At 41.5% G+C, this 26583-nt stretch overlaps 1 protein-coding gene across 2 annotated transcripts in view; it reads right to left on the bottom strand.

Moving 5' to 3' along the window:
- Window positions 1-26583, bottom strand: part of LOC149239261 (uncharacterized) — a 147799-nt gene that overhangs the window by 38197 nt on the left and 83019 nt on the right. For both annotated transcript variants that reach the window (XM_089373372.1, XM_089373373.1), the window contains one exon: window positions 18357-18433. In XM_089373372.1, coding sequence (XP_089229498.1) covers window positions 18357-18433 — 77 coding nt within the window. The remainder of the gene's footprint in view (window positions 1-18356; window positions 18434-26583) is intronic.

Raw genomic sequence — 26583 nt, 5'->3', positions numbered from 1 at the left:
ATTCAACTGATTTAGGTTCCAGTAAATCTAGTTCAAGTAAGAAAGGAAAAGTTGTTGTGGCAGAGTGGTTCAATGTGCAACGTAAAAATGAGGCAGAGGATGCAGTGGTTAAATTCTTCTTTGCCAATGGAATATCATTTAATGCCACCTGTTCCCCTCAGTAGAAAGAGATGATAAAGAAAGTCATTGTTGTTGGTCCATCATTTCAGCCCCCTAGTTACAATAAATTGAGGACAACATTGTTAGATAGAGGGGTCACAAAGATGCAGGCGGTGATGGAAGGCCTTAAAAAATCATGGGTTGAATATGGGTGTTCAATCGTCATGGATGGTTGGACAAATATTCAACAAAAGCCTTTGTTGAACATCATTGTCACCTCTCCAATTGGACCATATTTCTCAAGGGCAATTGATTGTACCGGAAAGATGAAAGATGCAACTTTTCAGTATGAGGTATTAAAAGATTCAATTGAGGAGATTGGTCCTACAAACATAGTTCAAGTTATCACAGATGTTGCACCAGTTTGTAGGTCTGCAGGGTTGATGATCCAAAGCAGGTACAAGCATCTATTTTGGACTCCTTATTATGTGCATGCTTTAAATAATGCACTCAAAGACATTGGTAAAATATCTTGAATCACCCGCATTATTTTGGATGCAAGAGGGTGCAAATGTTCAATTGCAACCACCATGCCTCTCTAGCTATTTATAGAATTTATGCAAAAAAAGAGTTCTTGAAACCAACTGATACAAGGTATGCCATCTACTATCTCATTTTTGTTCGCATGCTAGAGGTGCAACATGCCCTAAAGGCCATTGTTATAAGTTCTGAGTAGTCTGCATGGGGGGAATCCAAAACAGATTAGGGAAAAAAAGTAAGGCAATTGGTGTTGAATGGTGATTGGTGGGTTGATGTGAAATACATTGTCTCATTCACTGCTCCAATAGCAGAGCTAATTAGGGATGCAGATTCAGATTCTCCTTGCCTTGAGGAAATATAGGAGTCAATTGATATCATGATTGGAAAGATTCGTCAAAGGGAGCCCTCTTTGGGGTTATTTAATGAACTCCAAAAGTTGATTGAAAAGAGATGGAATAAGTTAAACACACCTCTTCATATGGCCACTTATGCATTTAATCCAAAGTGCTATGTAGAAAGAGAAGGCAGAGTTCCACCAATAGATGACCCTGAAGTGAAACAAAGCTTTATTGATGCCATAGAAAGGATGTATACATTAGAACAAGCAACCATATTTCAAGAACAGTTTCTTGATTTTGCTTTGCTCAGTAGCCCCACTTTCTCTAGAGCCGCAAAGAAAGATTTGTTGGGTATGGCACAAAAAAGTCCCAGTGGAAGGTGGAGGATGTATGAGGACAAAGCACCAGAAATATGCACACTTGCTATGCGTTTACTAGCTCAGGTGGCTAGTTCTTCGACTGCAGAAAGGAATTGGGCCACATTTAGTTTTATCCACTCTATTAAGAGGAAGGCTTACCTCTAAAAGAGCGGAGAAACTAGTTTATGTGCACAGTAGTCTTCACCTTCTTACAAGGAAGACTCCAGAGTATTTACAGGGGACCTACAGTGCAATGGGATGTAGATCCTGAGGATGCTTCACAGATTGATGATGATGATGATGATGATGATGATGATGATGGCCATCTATCGATACAAGATTAGTTAATGTACCATTAGATGACATTGAGTTGCAGCTGCAAAGCATTGATGATCATGGGAGAGAAGATAGTGAGGCTCAAGCATTTTCAGATAGAATTGACGCAGAAGATATGAATCTCTTAGTAGCTTCAGCCTTCATGCTACTATGGATATTGACTCATACTTCAGTTGTTGTTGTCTTGAGACATTTTGATTTTTCCATTTGGCAACTACAATAGTGACTATATTACTTTAATTTTTTCCATTTTGGTTCTTGCACTATATTCTATAATTTATAAATTTATAATCCATGGTTTTCTACACTCTTAATTTGAGATTTATATTTAGATTTTAATGACTTGTTCATGTTTACAACTCCATTAAATTTTAGTACTATTTACTTTTACACTTTGGCTGCTATTTAAATTTTGAAATGATTCATCATGCATCATAGAATGATTATGTAGATACTAGACAATAGTAGATTGTAGGTTGTAACTTGTAACTTGTAACAAACTAATAGTACTTCTTAAGTTATGCAATGATGACGAAATTTGTTTTTGTGATGCACAATTCTCAATGACAATTAGATACTATTAGTATTAGACTTTAGTCTTTAGATTTATCATTTTAGTATTTTATTTTGTAATTTGAATTTCAAAATAGTAATAGTTCTAATTTTTATATTTTAATTTATCATTTTGATTCATGTTTATGTTGTATTACTAAATTTAATTTTTATTTTAATTTTTTAATAAATATAAAAATTAGTTGTCGCACTTACCGTCCCCAACCCACCGTCCCCTGAAAATTTTGGGGTGCGCTCTAGACATCCTGGAAACTCATCCCCCCATCCCGACAGCCAGTGCAACATATAGCTAGAGGAGCAACTGCTCAGTCAAGGGAAACAATGGAGCAATAGCCCATTGTCACCTCAGCTAAAGCTCCCTACTCTTTACGGACTTTCACTGATGGGAGGAAACCCGGTATGAAGGGAATCACCTAGATAAATGGGTCGATAAAGGGAAAAGAGTGATTCCTAAAGAGGCATATTCACAAGAGAGGCTCAATATATGGCTTGCTTGCCCAAGAGGCAAGATGAAAGGCTCTCTAAGAAGGGTGAGACTTGTTACCGCTCAAACTAGCAAGGGTCTTAAAAGGGGATCCTAGAAGGGCAACTGCTAGGTCAAGGGAAACAATGGAGCAATAGCCCACTGTCACCTCAGCTAAAGCTCCCTACTCTTTATGAAGGGAATCACCTAGATAAATGGGTCAATAAAGGGAAAAGAGTGATTGCTCAAGTAAGAGGGATTGGTCACTCAAGGACGAGATTGACCTAATTGTGGAAGAGAAGAGGATCAGTGGACAAATATTCTTGGAATAGAATGCAATGATCCAAATAACATCACTAGCCAAGGGAAACCTAGGGTAGTAAATGGTCCCCGAGCTAGGGCTTACAATATCTCGAGATCCCACCATGAGATAATTGATGCCCTAGGTTACCTATGCAAGCTAGACCTAGAAAGAAAGAGAGAGGGGTGAGAAAAATATGATTTTTGGTGATCACCTATGAAAGACCAATGCCTATTTCTTTGGGAGAAATGGATTCAAGAAAAATTCCAATGATTAGGATGGTTTCATTCAGTCAAGGAGGCCTGTAGAACAATTTCGCATGGCAGTTAGGACATGAGGAAAACTGCTACAAGGTCTTTATACTTCAATGTGCAATATGTGATGATGTGTCAAGATAAATTTCAATGAAATATCTCTAGAACATTCACTTATTCAAACATGGCCCATAACATGATGCAACACTAATAAAAGACAAATTTATACCTTTTCATCCAAGAAAAGCAGCGAAATTTCGCCCTAGTATAGCAAAAACCCCAGCATCATTTATGTGACATAGAAAAGACAGAATAGCATTAAAGGAGAACTTACATGTGAGAACAAGCATATCCAATCATCATCATATGCCAATATAGAAGCTCCAAGACAAAAACGAAGATATCCAAACATCAAAATTCATCCATCCATCCAATTTCGTCCTTCAAAGAGAATAGCAAAAATCTCCTAAAAGAATATGATCAATCCAAGTGATGAGATCAAATGATTCCATCACACTTCTATTTATACACTTCCTAATGAATTCGATTTAGCTAATTAGACCTAATTTAGCCCCTAAAATAAAATAATGTGCATAATAACACAAACTTTTAGTGACAAGCCCACCAAATAGCTCAATAATACATGAATAAGCCTCTCAAGAGGGTCGAATGATCAACTGAGTGAGTCGTTGGGCCTTTGAGGAGGCCTAATGAAGTCCAAAGGGTGCCATGATGTAGAAATGGACTCCCAACACAATGAACAAGGGGTTGGCCCCTTATTTTTCAAGCAAAAACCTATGGTGCTCCCAAGTGGGTGTGGGGGCACAAGGTCACCCTCATGGGTCTCCAAATGGATCGAAAATGCCTGTAGACCATCTATAAGGGATAGAATGATGACATAAGCCCTACCTCTACAGTGGGGAACAATCCTCTGGACCCTAGAACATTTGCCAAATGTATGGTGCATCTGTGGAGTCGGTTGGGCATGGTGACCCAGGTGCATCATCCTCATCCAAAAGGTGGAATAGGAGCAATCAAAGAACACTATTGGGGATCCATGAAGTCATCTTGGCTATGGTGGAGGCCTATGGCTCTCAACGCTCACCCTACAAGTGCCAATGTGGCCCTCTTGAGGGCTAGGACACTGTATAGCGAGACCAAGCCACAAATGGAAATCCACCTGCAATCCTGCATAAGATCCAATGCGCCCCCTTGCCCTCCAATACAACAAATCATTAGAATAATCAAGTAAAAGAGCTTACAAGTAATGGAACCAGTGGGCCACTTCATGGTGGCATGCCCTTCCATAGTGGGGTTTGGTATGTATAAGTGTCCCCAAGCTCAATAGGGGGTTAGCCAAGGACCCTATTAGATGGTTTCAACCTCTAAAGGGGGTTAACATGTCCATATTACATCCTTCAAGTAGCAGGTGGTGAATGATATAATAATGGAATGGAGTGGGGATCAAGGGAAACATCCAGGCCACATGTCAAGGTGTGAGGGTAGCTATAATGGGGAAGCCCATACCTGGGTAAGAGTGAGCAGATCATGGTACATGAGTTACCCCAACCTTTGTTTTTTCACTCTTCTTCATATGCCTTTTGCCTTTTATTGATTTTTCTTCATAACTACTCGGGGCTCTAAGGGATGGAGAGCATGATGTGTGAGATAAAGCAGTGAATATCCCCTTAAAGTGGGGCAGTTCATTGCCCACTAGGGGTTGGGACAATCAGGGGTTCCTTAATGATAGAGGGAGCTCATCAAGGGCCCATAGGAACCAAGGTGATGACCATGGGTAAGGGGTAAAGCTCATGTTTGGCTTTTGCCCACGTGCTAAATTTGTATGTCCCAACCATCTTTGCATTTTGTGGTACATTTCCTGTTGAGAGTGGCCAAATTATGCTTTTACTTTTCTTTTTAGCTGCGTCAACCTTTGGGGCATTGTTCTAGGCCCGACCCAAGGTATGGACAAGGGGAAGGGGAGGCTAACTTTATGTGGACCCAGTGGATACATGTGGACCCAATTGGGAAAATAGATGAATTGGGGTAAAATGAGTGGAAGGGGAGTGATGTAGGTGGTATCGGGAAGCGGGACCACGCAACCAAAATCGGGATTTCCCATGTAGTACCAACCCAAAAGCCAAATGGTCAGTAATGGAGACCCAGGACTAGGATACAAGGGTAACCACGAAATCGAGCAATGGAGACAAGAATATAAGCCTACCCCACTCTTTTTGCCAAATCTCCCCACCAATCTATTGCCCAAAAGTGCCCATGACAAGTAAGGAAAATTACTCAACTATACCAATAAAAATCCATATCTTTGGGGTCGTAAGACCCACCTTCAAAAATACATTCATGACAAGTGGTTGAAGGACCACATGACCAGCTCAGGTGGTGGAGAAAATGGCACATCGAGCTATCTGGTGACTACAATGGGTTGTTGGTTGCCAGCTAAGGACCATCTAGAAGAAAATATTTCTCCCATACACACTACTCACAGGTGGTGGGTAACATCTGGCTCCAACTGGGAATAAGCTCTTTGAAAAGTGCGTGAAGCTACTCGAACGGGAAGACATTTGAACACCAGTAATCTCTTGGTTGTCATAGACCTGTTACCTACACATACAAAGACTAAGCACACGGCGCAGCATGTTTTTGTGGTGTCTTATGATCACCCATGCTTAGTATTAGGCCATAATATCAACAGAAAATAAAAGATATGCAACCTGACTGCAACTTATTCTATCATGAGAAATATCATATGATGTTAGTTCTAATGAGAAAAATGAGCATGCAATGCATCCTACCCTAACATGGATACGATGAAGCTAAAATTAAGTGTAATCATAAAGCCAGTGCAACCAACATATCATCAAATCAATATAAATATGTCTACTTATATGATTACTCATGTAGCAAATCCCAAAGCGAATGCAAACCCCAAAATGTGGAAGATGTTGCGGGTGGGAGGTGGGAAAATATGGTTTCCATGTAAGGTAAGAGGAATACCTAAGAGAAGGAACACGAGTCAATCTAGAAATGCAGAGCCTTTTCCTCTAAGTACACAATGGTGGAATGACTATTTATCCTTAAGAACTTATCACAATCATTACTCATAATATTGTGCTTTGTAGTTGCCACAAGGTCGTGATGAGAGGGGAATAACCGGTGAGGGAAGGAAGGAGTGCAACAAATAGGTTGCTCATGGTGATGGCCACATTGGAGAGAGGAGGTTGTGGAGTGATCATGATTCTGAGGGTGTGTCAAAGGAGATAAAGTATATTCAATGAGGGGTTCTTCCTTGACACCATACTCATAAGGGGGAAAAGGCTCATGGTCTTTTGAGATCATCTGAAAAGGGGTGAGGGAATCACTTGTGGAAGACTTAAGGTGATGAACAAAAGGAAAAGGAAAAGGGGAGGGTGAAGTATTATATTCAACAGGTTTTTCCTCCTCAAAATCATAATCTAAAGGCTCTAGTGATTTAAATATAGAACCATACTGAGGATAGGTGGGAGCCCTATCGATTACCTTAGTATCGAATATTCAGTCTCCCCTAAAAGGAGAATCGATTACTTCCAACTTCCCCTCTTCATGCAAGGGAAAATAATAATTCTCCTTCCCAAGGGTATCAATGGATATGTCATCATAAATAATGCCCGAGAGAAATAGAAGACCAATCTCAGCCTCATCCTCCTTATCGTTGTCATAAATGGGAACACAATCAAATTGAGGACCAACAATTTCCCATTTCCCCTTTTCAATGTGGAAGCAATCTCCAATGTCATCTTCCAAGGGGCTAATGGGATCACCTTCCTCAAGGTTCTCAAAATGGGAGTCATCAAGAGTAATATCCTTGAGAAAGGTAAAGTTAGCCTCAATTTCACTTTCCATAGCCTCATCCTCCCCAACACAAGTGTTCTCAAAGTCATCTTCTTCATCATGTGCACACGACGAGGACTCATCTTCCTTCTCATCACTAAGATCCTCAAGGTTATCTCCAACTCCTTCATCTTGACTAATGAGACCTTCCCTTCAATGGGCTTCCTCTAGGCTCTCACAAGCAACTTCATTAGATTGGAATTTCGGTCCCTTATACTCTATGAATTTGTTGAGCAACTTGATAAAAGATGAAATGCTTTCAAGCTCACATGAGTCAAGCCAACCTCGGTGCTTGTATTCAATAGAAGCAATAAATAGCTCCATGAGGTTGTCTAGATGAGCCACATTAACTTCGGAAGCATGCTTAATAAGTTTTTCTATGTGGTCCATTACTGTAGATGGATCACCCTCTAATTCTGGCATATTCTACATAAACTTCCAATCTAGGCCATTTGGGTATCCTTGAACCCATGTGATATCCAACGCAGGAAACCGTTCATGAAGCTTTTGAGAAGCCAATGATCACTATATATAGATATCATGGGAGTTGCCAGGGTGAACTAAAAATGCCTTAACAAATGCTTGCTTCACCCTACAAGCATTGACTTTCAAGTTCAATGAACAACTAGGGCTTTGTTCTTCCAATGGAGTCGCCAATAATGATATGTCAACATCTCGTATGGGGGAACAAAACACAAGTCTCGTTTCCCCAGCAACGGCGCCAAAATGTTACCGCTCAAACTAGCAGGGGTCCTAAAAGGGTATCCTAGAGGGGCAACTGCTAGGTCAATGGAAACAATGGAGCAATAGCCCACTGTCACCGCAACTCTTCACTGACTTTCACCGAAGGGAGGAGACCCGGTATGAAGGGAATCACCTAGATAAATGGATCAATAAAGGGAAAAGAATGATTCCTAAAGACAGAGTGATTCCTAAAGAGAGGTTCAATATATGGCTTGCTTGCCCAAGGGGCAAGATGAAAGGCTCTCTAAGAAGAGCCAAGAGGGTCTTAGGGGCTAGGTTTTGGGAATGAGACTTCTTATGGAGGGACCTAGTCCTAAAAACCCTTATGAAGACTTGGTTTCCAAATGGTCTTTGTAGAATTACCTTCCAAAAGTTACGGGACCAAGTGGACGCACAACTAGGTCAAGTAAGAGGGATTGGTCACTCAAGGAGGGGCTTGACCTAATTGTGGAAGAGAAGAGGATCAATGGACAACTCTTGGAATAGAATGCACTGATCCAAATGAGGTCACTAGCCAAGGGAAACCTACAGCAAGAAACGGTCCTCGAGCTAGGGCTTGCAATATCTCGAGATCCCACTGTCGGATTTGCTTTAAATTTGGAGGGCCTCTAGAGAAAACTCCAGTGCGGTTGTGGACCAAAAATCGAAGTGTTTGGATGGCTATATTGTGAGATAATTGATGCCCTGGGTTACCTATGTAGGCTAGACCTAGAAAAAAAAGAGAAGGTTGAGTAAAATATGAATTTTAGTGATCACCTATGGATTACCAGTACCTATTCCTTTGCGAGAAATGGATTCAAGAAAATTCCAATGATTAGGATGGTTTCATTCAGTCAAGGAGGCCTCTAGAACAATTTCGCATGACAATTAGGGCATGAGGAAAACTGTGTCAAGGTCTTTATACTTCAATGTGTAATATGTGATGACGTGTCAAGATAAATTTCAATGAAATACCTTTAGGAACATTCACTTGTTCAAGCATGGCCCATAACATGATGCAACGCTAATAAAAGACAAATTTATACCCTTTCATCCAAGAAAAGCAACAAAATTTCGATCTAGTATAGCAAAAATCTTGGCACCATTTGTGTGACAGAAAAGAATGACAAAATAGCATTAAAAGAGCACTTACATGTGAGTACAAGTATATCCAATCATAATCATATGCCAATATAGAAGCTCCAAGACAAAAATGAAGATATCCAAACATCAAAATTCATCCATCCATCCAATTTCATCCTTCAAAGAGAATATGATCAATCCAAGTGATGATGATCAAATGATACCATCACACTTCTATTTATACACTTCCTAATGAATTCGATTTAGCTAATTAGGCCTAATTTAGCCCCTAAAATAAAATAATGTGCATAATAACACAAACTTTTGGTGACAGGCCCACCAAATACCTCAATAATACATGAATAAGCCTCTCAAGAAGGTCGAATGATCGACTGAGTGAGTCGTTGGGCCTTTGAGGAGGCGTAATGAAGTCCAAAGGGTGCCATGATGTAGAAATGGACTCCCAACATAATGGACAAGGGGTTGGCCCCTTGTTTTTCAAGCAAAAACCTGTGGTGCTCCCAAGTGGGTGTGGGGGCACAAGGTCACCCTCATGGGTCTCCAAATGGATCGGAAATGCCTGTAGACCATCTGTAAGGGCTGGAATGATGACATAAGCCCTGCCTCTGCAGTGGGGAACAATCCTCTGGACCCTGGAACATCTGCCAAGTGTATGGTGCATCTGTGGAGCCGGTTGGGCATGGTGAACCAGGTGCATCATCCTCATCCAAAAGGTGGAATAGAAGCAATCAACAAACACTGTTGGGGATCCATGAAATCATCTTGGCTACAGTGGAGACCCATGGATCTCAATGCTCACCCTACAAGTGCCAATGTGGCCCTCTTAAGGGCTAGAAAACCATATAGGGAGACCAAGCCCCAAATGCCAATCCACCTGCAATCCTGCGTAAGATCCAATGCGTCCCCTTGCCCTACAATACAACAAATCATTAGAATAATCAAGTAAAAGAGCTTACAAGTCATGGAATCAGTGGAGCATTTCATGGTGGCATTCCCTTCCATGGTGGGTTTTGGTATGTATAAGTGTCTCCAAGCTCAATAGGAGGTTAGCCAAGGACCCTATTAGGTGGTTTCAACCTCTAAAGGGGGTGACATATCCATGGTGCATCCTTCAAGTGGCAAATGATATAATAATGGAATGGAGTGGGGATCAGGGGAAACATCTAGGCCACATGTCAAGGTGCAAGGATAGCTATAATGGGGAAGCCCACACCTAGGTATATAAGTGTAGGAGGGAGCAGATCGTGGTACATGAGTTATCTCAGCCTTTATTCTTCCACCCTTCTCCATATGCCTTCTGCCTTTTATTGATTTTTCTTCATAATTGCTTGGGGCTCGAGGGGATGGAGAGCACGATGTGTGAGATGAAGTAGTGAATACCCCATTAAGGTGGGGCGATTCATTGCCCACCAAGGGTTGGGAAAATCATGGGTTCCATAATGATAGACAGGGCTCATCTAGGGCCCATAAGAACTAGGGTGATGGCCATGGGTAAGGGGTAGAGCTCATGTTTGGCTTTTGCCCATGTGCTAAATTTGTATGTCCTGACCATCTTTTGCATTTTGTGGTACATTTCCTTTTGAGAGTGGTCAAATTATGCCTTTACTTTTCTTTTTAGCTGCGTCAACCTTAGGGGCATCATTCTAGGCTCAACCCAAGGTGTGGACAAGGGGAGGGGGAGAGGTAGGCTAACCCTATGTGGACCCAGTGGATACATGTGGAGCCGAATGGGAATATAGATGAATGGGGGTAAAATGAGTGGAAGGGGAGTGATGTAGATGGTATTGGGAAGCGGGACCACGCAACCAAAATCCAGATTTCCCGTGTAGTGCCAACCCAAAAGCCAAATGGTCAGTAAAGGAGACCCCACGGGACTAGGTGTTGATTTGGGGTAGCATCAGATGTGCTCTAGCCATGAAAATTGGTGGAGAGGCTAAAGCACATAAGATCTCCAAGACCCAGAAATGGTTTGGGCAGATTCTATCCGGTTTAGGAGATATTAAAATAATTAATATTTTTAATGGAGTTCCTAAGTCTAGGGACACCAGAATTTCAAACCATGAACCGAGAAGGGCATAAATGCGAGAAAGGCATATTGGCTAATGATTGTGAGGCCCCAATTCTGAAAAACTTAGGAAAAATAAAATATTAGTGGGTATTAATATAAAACTGGGTTAACAGGTTCTAAAAGACATGGATCAAGCCAAATCTAATCTTAGCCGTTAATTAGAGAAGTAATCTCGGTTGTTTAAGGACCAACATGAAAAGTATAAGAGGAGGCTTGAGGGTCAGTTGGAGAACACACCAAAGTGACCAGTGATTTGATTTTCTAGAGCGGGGTTTGCTAAGAGAAATCGAATCACTGATCAGTTGCAGCGAGGGGCAGTGAGTACGTGACAGAGAGGCAAAGATAATGTCGAGAGACCAGCACAGAAGTAGAGAGAGGGAGACACTGAGTCAGAGGGAGCCACGCAGAGGCAAAAGGGACTGCGCAGAGGCCAGAAGGGCCTGCGGCATCCACGCAGAGGCTGCAGGAGTGACGCAGAGGGTCGTAGAGGCTGTGCAGTGCCTCAGAGGGCTAACGCAGAGGGTGTTGGGCTGACGCTGAGCTTCAGATTGCGCTGGAGAGGGTTTCATGGAGCAGACTTTCCGAATATCTGCTTCCGAATAGAGAGGTATTACTACTGGATTATTCTCTGTCGAGTGAGCCAGTTTGACACCCAGTTGTACTCAGAAAGACTGCATAATAATATAACCCTCAGAATTGCTGCACCAGTTTTCCCAAGTTGGGTTTTTTCGGAGACGAGTTGTCCAAAAATAACGGTGTCACTTGTGTGTTTGCTATTTCTTTCAGTGGTTGATCTGTAGATGGTTGACACTGTATTGTGTTTATTTCAATATTTATATGTTTAAATAACTTGTTCGTAATTAACAAGTAGGAGAAACAAATCAATGAATACAGATAAAATTTCTAACAGGTAATATTTAGAAATTTCCACATGGTATCAGAGGGTTGCAGATCACAGGAGAGTTGAAGGCACCAGCTGAGGCAAAGCATTTGCAGTAGAAACAGTTGTCCCAAGTGACAGAAGTTGTTCATTGCAAAAAGCAGCAGAGAAGGGTTGACGGGGAGGGACTGTGTCATCAGTTCGGGCCAAAGAGAGCCCAGCGCAGAGGCTGAGGAGGGCAGAAAAGGCTCACAAAGAGCCACGAAGAGACCAGGAGGGTTGACGCAGTTGGCTAGGGTAGCATTTCAACCAATGTCGGGATTGCGCAGAGCCTAGAGGCTCAGTACTTCAGTTGTTGGGGCATAGGAAGCTGTGGGAAAATTACGGGGAGTGAAGCTGGTGGGGTTTTGTTGCTACTAAGACAAAACAGTACCTAACGGGGCAAAACCAAGGTAGAGGGAGTCGCTACCTAGGCGGATTTCTAGCCAAGAAATCCAGATCAGCATTGCAGGTGCATAGGAGATCGGAGAGGTGCGACTCGACGATTGGCAGGCGGATTTCCAGGAGGGAAATCGAGACTTAGAGGGAGTCTAACAAAGAACTTCCAAACAGGAAGTAGAGACTCAGAGGGAGTTGAAGAAAGAACTTCCAGAGGGAAGTAGAGACTCGAAGGAGTCGAAAGGAAGAGTAGAGAAATGGCCATGAATGGACTGAGGGATTAGGACAAGCTGGACGAGGCATCCAACTTAGTCGTCTAGAAGACCAGGATCCTGTCCATTCTAGACAGACATCGCATCAAGGCCCTCGCCATGAGAATAGTGGCTATCCCAGTTGACCCAGCTGACAATGAAAAGTACAAGGAAGCAATGGCCAAGGCGAAATGCATAATCCTTGATGGGGTCAAGGATCATGTGGTCCAGCATATTGCCGAGAAGGAGACGGCAAAGAAAATGTGAGATGCCTTGAAGACATTGTACCAACATACTTCCGTGCAGAGGCAGATGTTACTAGAGAATCAGTTGCGGTCATACGAGATGCAGAAGGGGGAGCAAATAGATCACTTCTTCAGTAGATTGAAGGAGATCCAGGACCAACTGACTTCCATAGGGGCCATGCCGAATCAGGAACTGATGGTGAGGACCGCCCTAAACGCAGTCTTCGAGGAGTGGGAGACATTTGTCCAAAGTATTCTGGGCAAGGCGAATCTTCCAGATTGGGAAGAATTATGTGCAACTCTTTGCCAAGAAGAGGTCAGACGGTTGTCTAAGACGGGAAGTAGCAGCAAAGAAGTCCGGCTCAAGAAAGAGGAGGAAAAGGATGTAGCTCTGGCATCTGCGGGGAAGCAAGAGAAGAGGAAGAAAAAGGACTTCTCTAAGATAAAGTGCTTCAACTGTGGGGAACTGGGGCATTATGCGAACCAGTGTCCGAGGAAGAAAAATCAGGGAGAGGCGTCTAACCCCAAGGCAGCGCCAGCAAAGGCGGAAAAGGAGGTAGAGAATGACGATTGTGCCATAAGTGCTCATGAGGGGCAGGATCCTTGAGGTACACAAACTCTTGGATTATACCAGGCTACGGGAGCCCCGAAGTGAGAAGTAGCAGGATGGCGGATGTCGGTAGAAACGGATGTGAATGAAGCAGCAGAGAGTGCTACAGTGCAGTAGTCCCGAGAAGCGTAGAGAGGATGGCAGTAGTGCGAGAGGCACAAAGGAGGTTGCAGCAGTGCAAGATGGCACAGAGAGGTTTGCAGCGGTGCAAGAGGCAGGGAGTTGTTGCAGCTGTGCAGAGGCAGTAGAGGGAGCACAAGATAGTGGCAGAGAGAGCTTCAGCATCGGGAGTGTTTCTAGCTTGACAGGGATGTCAATGGTTGGGTGGATCAGTTACTTACTTCTCAGTAACTGAGTTGCAGTGCAGTAGCAGTTGGCAGTAGCACGATGCAGCATGATGAGAGGGGGTTGCAGTGCAGATGTAGTATTGGGAGAAAGGACTAGCAGCAGCACAGATGTAGAGGAAGCTACTGTACGGATGCAGCAGTGGCAGTGGCAGGGCCATGGGCAGCAGTACAAGATGCAGCAGTGCGGAGGATGTTGGGCGGGGAGGCCTAGCATCAACACAGGTACCGATGTTGTATAATCAAAATGATGCTCAGTGTGGAGTATTACTAAAGCATAGTCCTCGCTAAGAGGGAGTGTTGATTTAGGCTGGCATCGGATGTGTTCTAGCCATGAAAATTGGTGGAGAGGCTAAAGCACATGAGATCTCCAAGACCCAAAAATGGTTTGGGTAGATTCTACCAGTTTTGGAGATATTAAAATAATTAATATTTTTAATGGAGTTCCTAAGTCTAAACTTAGGAAAAATAAAATATTAATGAGTATTAATATAAAACTAGGTTAGAAGGTTCTAAAATTCTAAAAGACATGGATCAAGCCAAATCTAATCTTAGCTGTTGATTAGAGATGTAATCTCGACCGTTGAAGGACCAACGGGAAAAGTATAAGAGGAGGCTTGAGGGTTAGTTGGAAAACACACCAGAGTGATCAGTCATTCGATTTTCTAGAGAGGGGTTTGCTAAGAGAAATTGAATCAATGATCAGTTGCAATGAGTACAAGACAGAGAGGCAGAGATAGTGTCGAGAGACCAGCGCAGAAGCAGAGAGAGGCAGATGTTGAGCCAGAGGGAGCCACGCAGAGACAGAAGGGACTGCACAGAGGCCAGAAGGGACTACACAGAGGCCAGAAGGGCCTGCGTCATCCACGCAGAGGCTGCAGGAGTGACGCAAAGGGTCGTAGAGGTTGCACAGTGCCTCAGAGGGTTGACGCAGAGAGTTTCGAGCTGACATAGAGACCAGGGGCGCTAACGCTAGGCTTCAGATTGTGCTGGAGAGGGTTTCATGGGGCAGACTTTCTGAATATCTGCTTCCGAATAGACAGGTATTACTGCTGGATTATTTTCTCTGTCAAGTGCGCCAGTTTGGCACCCAGTGGTACTCAGAAAGACGGCATAATAATATAACGCTCAGAATTGCTGCACCAGTTTTCCCAAGTTGGGTTTTTTCGGGGACCAACTGTCCAAAAATAACGGTGTCACTTGTGTGTTTGCTATTTCTTTCAGTTGTTGATCTGTAGATGGTTGAGACTGTATTGTGCTTATTTCAGTGTTTATATGTTTAAATAACTTGTTCGTAATTAACAAGTAGGAGAAATAAACCAAAGAATACAGATAAAATTTCTAACGGGTAATATTTAGAAATTTCAACACTAGGATGCAAAGGTAACCACAAAATCGGGCAATGGAGACAAGAATATAAGCCTAGCCCACTCTTTCCGCCGAATTCCCCCACCAATATATGTCCAAAAGTGCCCATGACAAGGAAAATTACTCAACTATACCAATGAAAAGCCATACCTTTCGGGTCGTAAGGCCCACCTTCAAACATACATTCACGACAAGTGGTTGAGGGACCACATGACCGGCTGAGGTGGTAGAGAAAATGGCACACCGAGCTATCTGGTGCCCAAGGGGCTGTTGGCTGCCGGCTGAGGACCATCTAGGAGAAAATATTTCTCCCATACACACTACCCACAGGTGGTGGGTAACAAGACCAAACTCACTTCTTTGATCTATTGCAAGGCCGACTTAGAGAGGAGTGTGTTTCACAACTCAGCTCAAGAGGTAAAGTTATTGTGGTATAAGGTAAGAATTTGCAACAACCAACTTATATCTTTAAAAAATTCAAAACCTTTCATTTTCTGTTTTAATGTAGGTTTCTTTACTTGCTGATTTTAAAGTTTTTATCACAAGATAGCAAGTGTATTTACCTTGGGACATTGAGAATAAGTCTAGATCTTAACCAAGGGTTGATATATTGAGTTAAATGACTATTGCATATCTTTTACCCTTTGTATGAAGTGTATTCTTGCAGATCTGTGTATTTTATTTTCTGTTATAGAAAAAATCTGCAATCTTTCCAAGGTTCTCATCTCTTGACAAGTGTGTGCTTACATTTGCAATCTTGTAACTGGGCTCTAGATTTAATAGGCATTGTCATCTATCAATTTAAAGACAAAGTATTAAGTTTCTCCAATTGTCCTTTAATAAAATATCCTGCTGAAAATGTTCTAAGTGAAATACTTAGAGGGACCTAATCCCAGAACTATAGAAATTCAATTTCCAACTTGCTGGAAATTGCAATTTATTGTGATTCAAATGTTCCAAAGTGATCTTTTATTATCAATCTAACATCTTCCAACCTCCCTAGCCCTGGATCAGTAATCTAGTAGTGCTTAGGCACTAATTAGGTGGCCTTCTAAGGGGAATTAGATTGTTGCCCTATAATTTTCTGCGGACTGTCACAAGGCAGCAAGTGGATTTGTTCTAGAACCCCTCTAATCAGTGATCCTACCATAAAAATAAATTCAAATCTGGTTACTACATTTTATTTACACCAATTTTGACTACTTATATCCATATTTAAAACAGGTTGGTGTAGTCTTTTGCTGGTTTAGTTTTCTGCTGCAGATTTACATACAGAAACCAGAAGGAAAACCCCTTAATTCACTCCTCCACTTCATCTTTGACTCCGTTTAAGGCACTAGTCTTACTTGGAGTGGTTGACGTATTGAGTGGGAATGCTCCCTTGGCCTTTTAGAAAGAAGTTGGGCCTAAAAGGCAGGGGTTCAAGCTGAGATGATGGTAGGCCCTTATCCTGTGTGTGTCCATCGTAGCAGGTTACACGGACCTTTGTAACCCTTCTAATTCGATTGGTAACACATACCTAGAAACAAAATCTGTTGATCTCCTAGTCTCATATCCCTCCTGGCAAATAAACATGAGGAATTGATGGAACAAACAAAAAAGGGAAAGAAATCAAATCCTTCCTGAAATTTGAACTGTGAGAGACAATTAGCCTATTAGGACTGTCAGAGGATGCATCTGCATGGACTTCATAGATAAGGGTTGGAATCGTTGGACTGAAGTAAAGACAAAAAGGAAAAGAGCGGAAGCAAACTTATTTCAGACTATATGATTCTCCAGTCAGGAAAAGGGACTGGTTAATGTTTACTCTTATAATACATGGAGATACATAAGTAGAACCCAAGTGTTTTACTTGAAGCAAAATCAGTTACTCATTCTGTCCCGTAAGGACAAAATCCGCATGGGTATGGCTGAGGAGATGTAACTTTTACGAGATCAATATAGTTTTATTTTGTTTATGTTAAAAAAAAAAATATTCACTTTGTGTAATCTTTGTGTATGCTAGAGAAAGTATGGCTGAAGTGAAATCCAAGCCTACATGTGACACATGTAATAGACTTAAGAAGGCTTGAGACTTCCTGAGCTTGTTGTTGGGTTATAATGCATGTGTATATGATACCATGAGAAGATATCTGAGTCAAAGACAATTAAAGGAAATTTAGATATCAGAGATAACTTTGACAATCAAGAGTCCTAGACTCAACTCAGAGAATGACATACAAGACCAAAGAGTAAGAACAACAGCTAATTACTGCCAAGACTAGTCCAAGGTTTTGAACCAAGACTCAGCAGGTCAGCAGACTCACAAGTCAAACACATTAACTTGGAGAGTTCAATAACCGTGCTTTGACATGTTCAGATTTGTTGGAATCTGGACCAATCATGTCAACCATCTACAATCCACTCATATAGTTACAAAACATAGTTATAGGCAGAATAATACCCAATCTTAATCATACTTTTGAACATTTCAACCTGGACCCCTAATCCTGAATTCTACATTATTCATAGTGCAGTGTTATGGACAAAAATATCCAATATACATATTACTCTCGAAGAGCCTTTTCTAAAACATAAACCAAATTGTTGTAACTCAGTGTCCAACTACCTATACAGTAATACATGCATCAAGGTTCTTCAATTAAAAAGCAAAGGTCTGTTTTATTCTAAGAGGTAGTGGATGAAATAGTGAGGTCTATAATTCCAACGAGAGGAAACAAATTGAGAAAATACACATGGCTTCAAAAATATTAGAGACAGCAGGATGCAAATATAATAAGTTATAAAACTAGCAAAAATATCATAATCAACTGAGCTCAGGCAAATTCAGTCATAAGATCAGCAGGATCTACTACGATAAAGTTGATGAAACACAAATCTGAAATCATCACACCTCGTATTCATTATTTTCATTTTACTGCCATGAAGAGTGAGAATGAGGGGAAGCAGGACAATAGTTTCTGCTTCTTCCAGTAACTGATATTTTTAGTTCCACCTGAAATGTGTTTTTAATACAAAAAAGATGTTTTGGGGGGCGAGCCTATTTCAAACACAATACAATATTATATAATGAATTACCACTCCAATCACAACATGTGCAATATATCAAATGAATAATGAAAAACAATAATTTCCTGGAACACCAGATAATGAACAACATAAGCACATGGTTAATACCTGCAGGTGGCTTGCAACATTCTCCCTTGTAAGCCCTTGAACATGCATCAATTCAAGTATCCGCTTGGGAACAGCCTCTGAATTCACATCAAGCAATAAGGTCAAAGAATAACGAAAATTAGTTGATAGAGCACCATGTACATATTACAGAAGAAAATTATTAGTTCTATAGATCCCGCAATGAATAAAATTTAAGACCGTATTACTTCCTTGTCACCAATATTATTTGTAATTTTGTACGAATCAGAGCATCATTAGTTTTATGTTCACTAACATGTTTAGCAAGAAAGAAAGTACGAACTAACCTATGCCTGGGGTCGGGGCGAATCCACCCATAATCAAGCACAAACCCTGGCTTTATATCAAGGTCTGGAAATCCTCAAATTGAAGGCAGTGTGAAAGCTCAGTCATTGGAGATTCTTCAATGATAATTCGACAAGTTCAAAGCCCAAACTCCATGCCGAACTCGAGCCTTTCCAGAGTAATCTTCCAAATTCAAAGTACAGTACGGAACTTTGGCTCTGTTGAGTTCTTCCAGATGCTAAGATCCCTAAACTCTCAGGCAATATAGCAGTGGCATTACCACACAGAATGCTAAGTAATAAAAGTGGGGGGCCCCAACCTTAGCCTACCTCCCATGAATTTTATCAATTCAAACTTTAGATTTCACATGCATATGGTTTGGGAGGAGAAGTGGTAAGGCTTATTTAGTCGGATGAGATGGGCCTTCACTTTTTTTACCTACCCACATACTCTCCGCACACTCCTTGTTTGGCTGGCAGAGTGAATTAAATTCCAATGTGAGAACAAGTTTGGCAGAAGTAAGGTATTGTTGGCATTCTTTGGCACCCACTTCTCATTTGGTTTGGGAGCTTTTTGTAATGTCCCCAGTTTTTGGATTACTTGGTGAGGTGGTTAGGATGGTTTTCCAGAGCTTGTGTCAACTCAGTCATAGGAGCGGGATTACTCCATTGGTGGGCCTGGAGGGTTTCAAAGGAGTTTTACAGGTCTGACTGGGATCGCTTACCATATTTCATCATCGGGATCAATTCCACATAGTTTGCTCTTGGTTCCGTTGCATTCCAACGATTTTCGTAAAATGGAGTTATTAATGGGCCTATTTTAATTAATTACGCTTAAGGTGTTGTTTCAGTCCAATTGCTTGGAGAAACACCTTAGTGTAATAGCTTGTTGGAATTGGGGCGAAAAAATCTACAGGGCAAAATGATGAAAAGGGGCCTTGGGTGGCCATTGTGACCACGAAGGCGAATTAAGCATTTTCCAGCATTAAAAGTGACTTTAATTAGTTTATAAAAGTCACTTTATTAAATAAAGAAAAGAAAAGTGATTTTAAATATTTAATTGAAGGGAAAAGGTAAGTGAATTACAAAAAGGGAAATGAGGGGGTTTCTCCTCAAACGTTCACTTGTGGTTTTGAGAAAAGGTCTCTTGGACAAAGTTTTGGGAGAAGGAGCTTAGGGTTTGAAAACCTTAGCCGCCATCGCTGGTTTCAATGTTGAAACTATACATTCTAACTAGTTCAAGAAGTGAAATCACTCAGATTTCGCCATTGGCATTCAAAGTAGAAGAAGATTTGTTGGAGATGTTGATATAGAAAAGTGTTATCAGTGGATTTTATGTTCTTATTGGGTACTTTCTATCTCATCTTTGCACGCTGAAGAGAACCACAAGTTGTTGGAAGAGGGTTGAATACCATCATTAAGAGGAGGTCGAACTGTGCTAAAGAGGCCTGTGTGTTACTGAGCTTGTCTCTGGTCGAGTTTGCAGTCAAAAAGGAGGTTGAAATCATACGCAGCTCAATGGCCAAGTTGCTACTCAATATCTAGCCGAGTTTGACTATTGTACAGGGTCAAAGTACCAAGGAAATAAGTTTGAGTTTCTCTGCTGTGTTTTTGTTGGAATCTGGGCTAGTGTCTTTTGCTAGTGCAAGTTGGGCAGGGCCAAGATTTGTTGCTTGGTTGGCTGTACGTGTTGCTTGAGGGAGTATCTCCTATGCAAAGGCTTTTTGCTACCCACAAAGGCCACGAACTTCGTCATTTCTGGGCTATTACATGAGGGCAAATGTTGTTGGTCCTGTATATTAGCTTTTAAAACACTTCTAGGCAGCTTGACAGCGAAATGCACGCAATACATATCAGCTTGAGCCTTGCTGGACTGAACGTGTAGCCCCACCTTGGAAGTCTAGACTGTTACTTTGATACCTGGGTAGCATATTTATCAATCAAAGTGCTGGAAAGTTTCTTCAAGTAGACTGATATATATATATATATATGTATATACACCCATTACTGTTGCCAGCCACTCTATCCCAGGTTCAATCCTTCTGATCTGTTCACTGTGTATTCAATTTCTTTTTATGAATAACGTTGTTTGTTGGGTATTATTATCATGTATCAGTAATGTGTTAATTTATGGGTTTGATATAAGAAGTATAAATCTGTTTTGAAGTATGTTGGCACATGTTGAAGCATTGTTTACACTGTCATGAAAACAAAAATTATAAAAATCACCTACTGCGTGTTTTTCATCTAACTGTTTGACCAAATCTCACAAAGACAACATACCAAGTACGCTCAGAAAATCTTGGTATAACAATGGTATTGTTACAAAGGAATTTTACAGTGGGGTCATAGCATGTTCTTGGACAGCTGTTGGGTTTAAAGGGAAGATTATAAGAAGAGAAAAATGCTTCCAAGTCAAAAAATAACTGTTTGCCCAAAAATTTGAAAATTATGACAAAAACTTTGGAAATGTGATAGAGCACATGGAAGCATGGGTGTCATCAAAGGCAGTAAATAGAAAAAGAAATAGCAAATCCAAGGATGAAAATGTAGTCAAGGACCTGGAAGCAAGGATTGAAGGTGAAAACCATGACCAAACCTTCCAGAACAAATTGAGAAAAGTCACACCCATTGAAAATGAAGCCTCACAGATTCACCCCAACAAGTCGGAACGAGAGCTTGGGATGAAGGAGAATCAGAAATTGCTACAGAATGTCTGTCGTCACTTAGCAAGACTGTTGAATTAGATGATGAGTACAGAAAAGATCATGAGGCTACAACAGTGGATGATGATTCTCAAGAGTTGCGCAAAGATGATAACACACAGGTAGTCAGCCGTGCCAACCTAGACCCATTAGCTGACTTCTTTTGTGAAGTAGATGTTGCTCATAAGCCTACTTGTACCCACAACATGGAAAACCAATTGAAGATGAGTGTAGACAAGATTATGGCAGCCAGGAGGCATTTTGATGATACACAAGCATTGGTGGCAGATTATTGTTGGAAAAGTGCAATGATACATGACAGTTTGGGAGGAGATCCTTCACTCACTGATTTTCAAACTCTCAAGAAGGCATTGGTAGAGATGATATCCAACTACCTACACCTCCTTTCAGACAGAGATCACCTACTCATGCTTACTGAGATATATCATGATGCACTAGTAGGGAAAGAGGAGGAAATGGACAAGCTTACACATGAGCTTGAAACTACTCGGGAGTCCTTGAAGAGCACGCCCTTCAAGAATCAGATTTGCAGGTTGAGCAGCTTTGTATGGAGTTGAGCTATGTGGGTTCTTCCTCCTCCATAGCAGACAGTCAATTAATGTTGAAATTTTGATGTTCTATGTTGTTACAATCACTTAAATCTAGAATTTCTTAATGCTGCAAAATAAGTTAAGTAATTGTCGATAGAACATAAACCATATAAACTGTTAGTTTTTGTAGCACCAGAGGTGTTCTAGTCTCGAAACTTTGTGGAGAGGCCAAAACACAGGAGCTCTCCATAACTCAAATCGTTTCTAGAAATTCCACATAGAAGTGTCTCATTTAGATTATTAGCCTATTTTTAGTTCTTTCTTAATTCTAAACTTAAGAAAAGGGGTTAATTAATCAGAATTAATTGAGATAAGCTGTGAATCATCTAAAAACTCACACATATCGACTCTGATATGATCTTGGCCCTTGATTAAGTTTTAATCTTGGTTGTTGGTGGTCCAGTAGAAGATTATAAGAAGAAGTCGATGGATAGATGGAAAGCACACACACATAGATCGATTTCCTTGGAGAGTTCAATTTTCTAGAGGCAGTAGCCGGAAGAGTTCGAACCAAAGAGGGAAGCAGAGATAGAGGGGCAAGGCCAGTGAAGTCGAAGGAAGATTTTCCAGATCTAGTGAGTACTTTGCAGAGAGACCGAGATTTTCTCGAAGGAGTTGTGTAGAGGTAGCACAGACCCTCAAAGGGCAATTCGATTTTTGTTGAGGTGAAGATGTCTTTAGTTCTAAAGGCCGGGAAGGGGTCCCAGAGTGTTGGAGAAGCGTTTTCCTAGTCAACAACAGGGAGGACAGCTAGATTGGCAGTCGACTCAGGCAGCACATGCGACAGGCCTAATTAGACAGCTAGCTTTTCAATGGCAATCAAGTGTCGGGATTGCTTGGAGTGAGGGTAATTTCCCTCAAGAAATTTTTGCCAGTATTTTCTCTGTAGGATTGCCAGTTTTCGGCATCCAAATTGTACTCAAATAATTTCATTGTTGCTTAATAATATAAAACCCTCAGTTGTTGCACCGGCTTTCCCAAGTTGGGTTTTTCCAGGGATAATCGTCCAAAAATAAGTGTGTCATAATTTTGTGTGTCGTTAGAATATTTCTCCGTTCCCAGTGCTATTATTTTCCGTAGTTTTATTTGTGAAGGTTACAGTGTGATTTATTCGATACTTGTCGTAGCAAATAAATTATTAAGTTAATTAACAACTAGAAGAATTTAATTGTTGCGATAGGATTTCAGTTGTGAAATTTTCAAATGGTATCAGAGTGATTTTAAATTTTAATCAAATGGGGAAGCTCACAAGTGGAAGAAACGAAAATTCATTGTTCAGAGTGAGCAACAGCGAATTTTCTAGGGGTTGTGCTTAGCCTAAGCCGGGCTATGCAAATTGTTGGGCAAATCGATTTTTCAATGCAGGTGGCAAAAAAATTCGGCTTGCCAGAGAGAGTGATTCCAACAAGTAGAGGAATCAACGGTTTAGTATTTTCACTGGGCAGATTCCTTGTTTGGGTGCAGAAGAGTTTTGAAGCAGTTGCTAGAGCAAAATCAGCATTGGGTGGAAGAGAAAGTGCACACACAGAGGCAAATTTTCTCTCAAAGGGTTTCTAACCTAGAAATCCAAATTTCCAGTTGCAGTCAGCAATAACTGCAAGGAGATTGTCTCACTCCAGAAGGGAGTACAAATAGCAGATTCAGCAGTCGAGCAAGTGAAAGAGGGAGTTTTTCGTTCTAGTTTCAGAAATGGCCACAGTTGGGCTTAAAGATCAAGATAGGTTGGAAGGAGCCTCCAAGTTTCCAACTACGTCATCTGGAAGGCTAGGATGTCCTTCCTTCTAGATGAATATAGCCTAAAAGCCTATGTAGAGAATGTGGTAGCAGTTCCCAAAGATCCAGATAAGCTGATGGAGTACAAAAAGGAAATGGCGAAGGCAAAGCAATGATTTTGGATGGAGTCCGAGATCATTTAGTCTCACATGTGGCAGACAAAGGTACGACCAAGGAGATGTATGCTCTCTCCAAGTTATTTTAGAGTTCTTCCAAGCAGCGGAAGATGTTTCTCCATGAGAAGTTGAGGAGCACAAGGATGCAAAGGGCGAGAGCATAGATGGCTTCCTCACCAGGATTCAGGAAGTCCAAAATCAGCTTGCAGCTATTGGGAAGGCACCCCAACCCATAGAGTTTGTACAGTTGGCACTAAATAGTGTCTCAGATGACTGGTAGGTGTTCGTCCAAAGCATCTTGGGCAGAGACACATTGCCTACATGGGCCAGGATGTGGTCTGATCTACAACAGGAGGAGTTGAGTCAGGCTCTAGTAAAGAGTACCATCAGTGGCAGTAGCAGCAAGAGCATGAAGGGTGAGAAGGAAGAGGAAAATGTGGCTCTAGCATCTAAGGGGCCCAGTCAAGGGCACGGGGAAAAGAAGAAGAAGGAACTGTCAAAGATCAAGTGCTTCAAATGTGGTGAGTTTGGCCACTATAGTATGCAGTGTCCTCTCAGGAAGAAGGACAAGCAGGAGAAGCAGGACCAGGTGGCAACGTTCGCAGAGATCGATAAGTTGTTCTGCACACTAGAGGAAGATTTCGCAATGTTTGCAGCTATACCTCCAAGAAAAAGGTGGGGCGATCTAGAGCTATAGTCCTAAAGCGGCACAAACATGGGGAGGGTCCATTAAGGTGTCCTCCATATGGATCATTACCTTGCTACGGGGGCCCACAATATTCAGCAGCAGGATGGATCAGTGTCAGTTGATGCAGTTAGATTTCAGAGTGACAGTTGTAGACTAGCAGCAGTCAGGGGTTGAGGAGCACAGTATAGTGTTGGCAACAGTGCAGAGTGGCACAGTCGCAGAGTTAGAAACACTGCAAATTCCCCAATGGACAGTGCAGAGGCTAGTAGCAGTCAGAGAATACGGAGACAGATGCATCATATTGAACATAGTTGATTCAATATTTAAGATGCTTCTCAGTTGCAGCAGCAACAAAAGAAAGGGAATTGCATGGCAGATGCAGAGTTGGCAGCAGTATAGCAGTGTCAACAGTAGCACAGCTGCAACATCAAAGTTGCATAGTGGTTGGTGCGTAGTGGCAGGCAGTCACAATGGCCAGACATCAGCAACATGACAGAGGGTGATACAGAGACAGGGTGTTGTAGCAATCGTGCAGCACTAGAACACCTTCCTCGCTAAGAGGAAGTGTTAGTTTTTGTAGCATCAGAGATGTTCTAGTCTCAAAACTTTATGGAGAGGCTAAAACACAGGAGCTCTCTATAACGCATAAGTCGTTTCTGGTAATTCCACCTAGAAGTGCCTCAACTAGATTATTAGTCTATTTTTAATTATTTCCTAAGTCTAAACTTACGAAAATGGGTTAATTAATCAGAATTGATTGAGATAAGGTGTGAATCATCTAGAAACTCAAATGGATCGACTTCGATATGATCTTGGCCCTTGATTAAGTTTTAATCTTGGTCGTTGGAGGTCCAACAGGAGATTATAAGAAGAATTCGATGGGTAGATGGAGAACACACACACAGATTGATTTCCTTAGAGAGTTCAATTTTCCAGAAGCAGCGCCCAGAAGAGTTCGAGCTAGAGAGGAAAGCAGAGACAGAGGGGCGACGACAATGAAGCCGGAGGAAGATTTTCCAAATCCGGTGAGTACTTTGCAGAGAGGCCGAGATTTTCTCCAAGAGACTGCACAGAGGCAGCGCAAACCCTCAAAGGGCAGTTCGATTTTTGTTGAGGTGAAGACGTATTTCGTTCTAGAGGTTGGAAAGGGGTCCCAAAGTGCTGGAGAAGTGTTTTCCTAGTCAATAGCAGGCAGGACGACTAGATTGGTAGCCGATTCAAGCAGCGTCTGTGACAGTCAGTTTCAGTGTGACGCAAAGCCTACGCAGGTCCAGCTGGATGGCTAGCTTTTCAGTGGCAGTCAAGTGTCGGGATTGCTCAAAATGAGGGTAGGCTAGCTTTTCAGTGGCAGTCAAGTGTCGGGATCGCTCGAAATGACGGTAATTTCCCTCGAGAAATTTTTTCCAGTATTTTCTCTGCAGGAATGCCAGTTTTTGGCATCCAAATTGTACTCAGATAATTTCACTACTTCTTAATAATATAAAATCCTCAACTACTACAATGGTTTTCCCAAGTTTGTTTTTTCGGGGACAATTGTCCAAAAATAAGTGTCATAATTTTGTGTGTGCGCACTAGAATATTTCTCAGTTTCCAGCGCTATTATTTTCCACAGTTTTATTTACGAAGGTTGCAGTGTGATTTCTTCGATATTTGTCGTAGCAAATAAATTGTTAAATTAATTAACAATTAGAAGAATTAATTCAAGTTGCTGCAATAGGATTTCAGTTGTGAAATTTTCACATAAACCATATGCATAATGGAAAACAGCCAAGAATTTTATGAGACACGGAGAAAGGATGGGTTTCATGGGTTTCATGCTTGGGTCAATGGTCAATAGGTCAAAGCACCCATTGAGTGCTCTAGGATTTTTGTTGAGTCAAAGTCAAATTTATTATGTAAGAAACCCTTCTTGGGTTCATGATGTTGAAGAAATAAATCTATTTTTTCGTGTCAAACCCTCCATCCATCAAATCGGCCTCAAGCTCTTCTAAACTGGTTTCAACTTCATCTTCTACAAGTCGGCGTCTCCTAT

The sequence above is a fragment of the Pinus tabuliformis genome, chromosome 8, assembly GCF_031772625.1.
Source record: "Pinus tabuliformis cultivar Carrire ecotype Pingquan chromosome 8, CPIR1, whole genome shotgun sequence".
Taxonomy (NCBI): Eukaryota; Viridiplantae; Streptophyta; class Pinopsida; order Pinales; family Pinaceae; genus Pinus; species Pinus tabuliformis.
The sequence above is the reverse complement of the archived record's forward strand: the minus strand, read 5'-3'. Positions and strand labels throughout refer to the sequence as shown.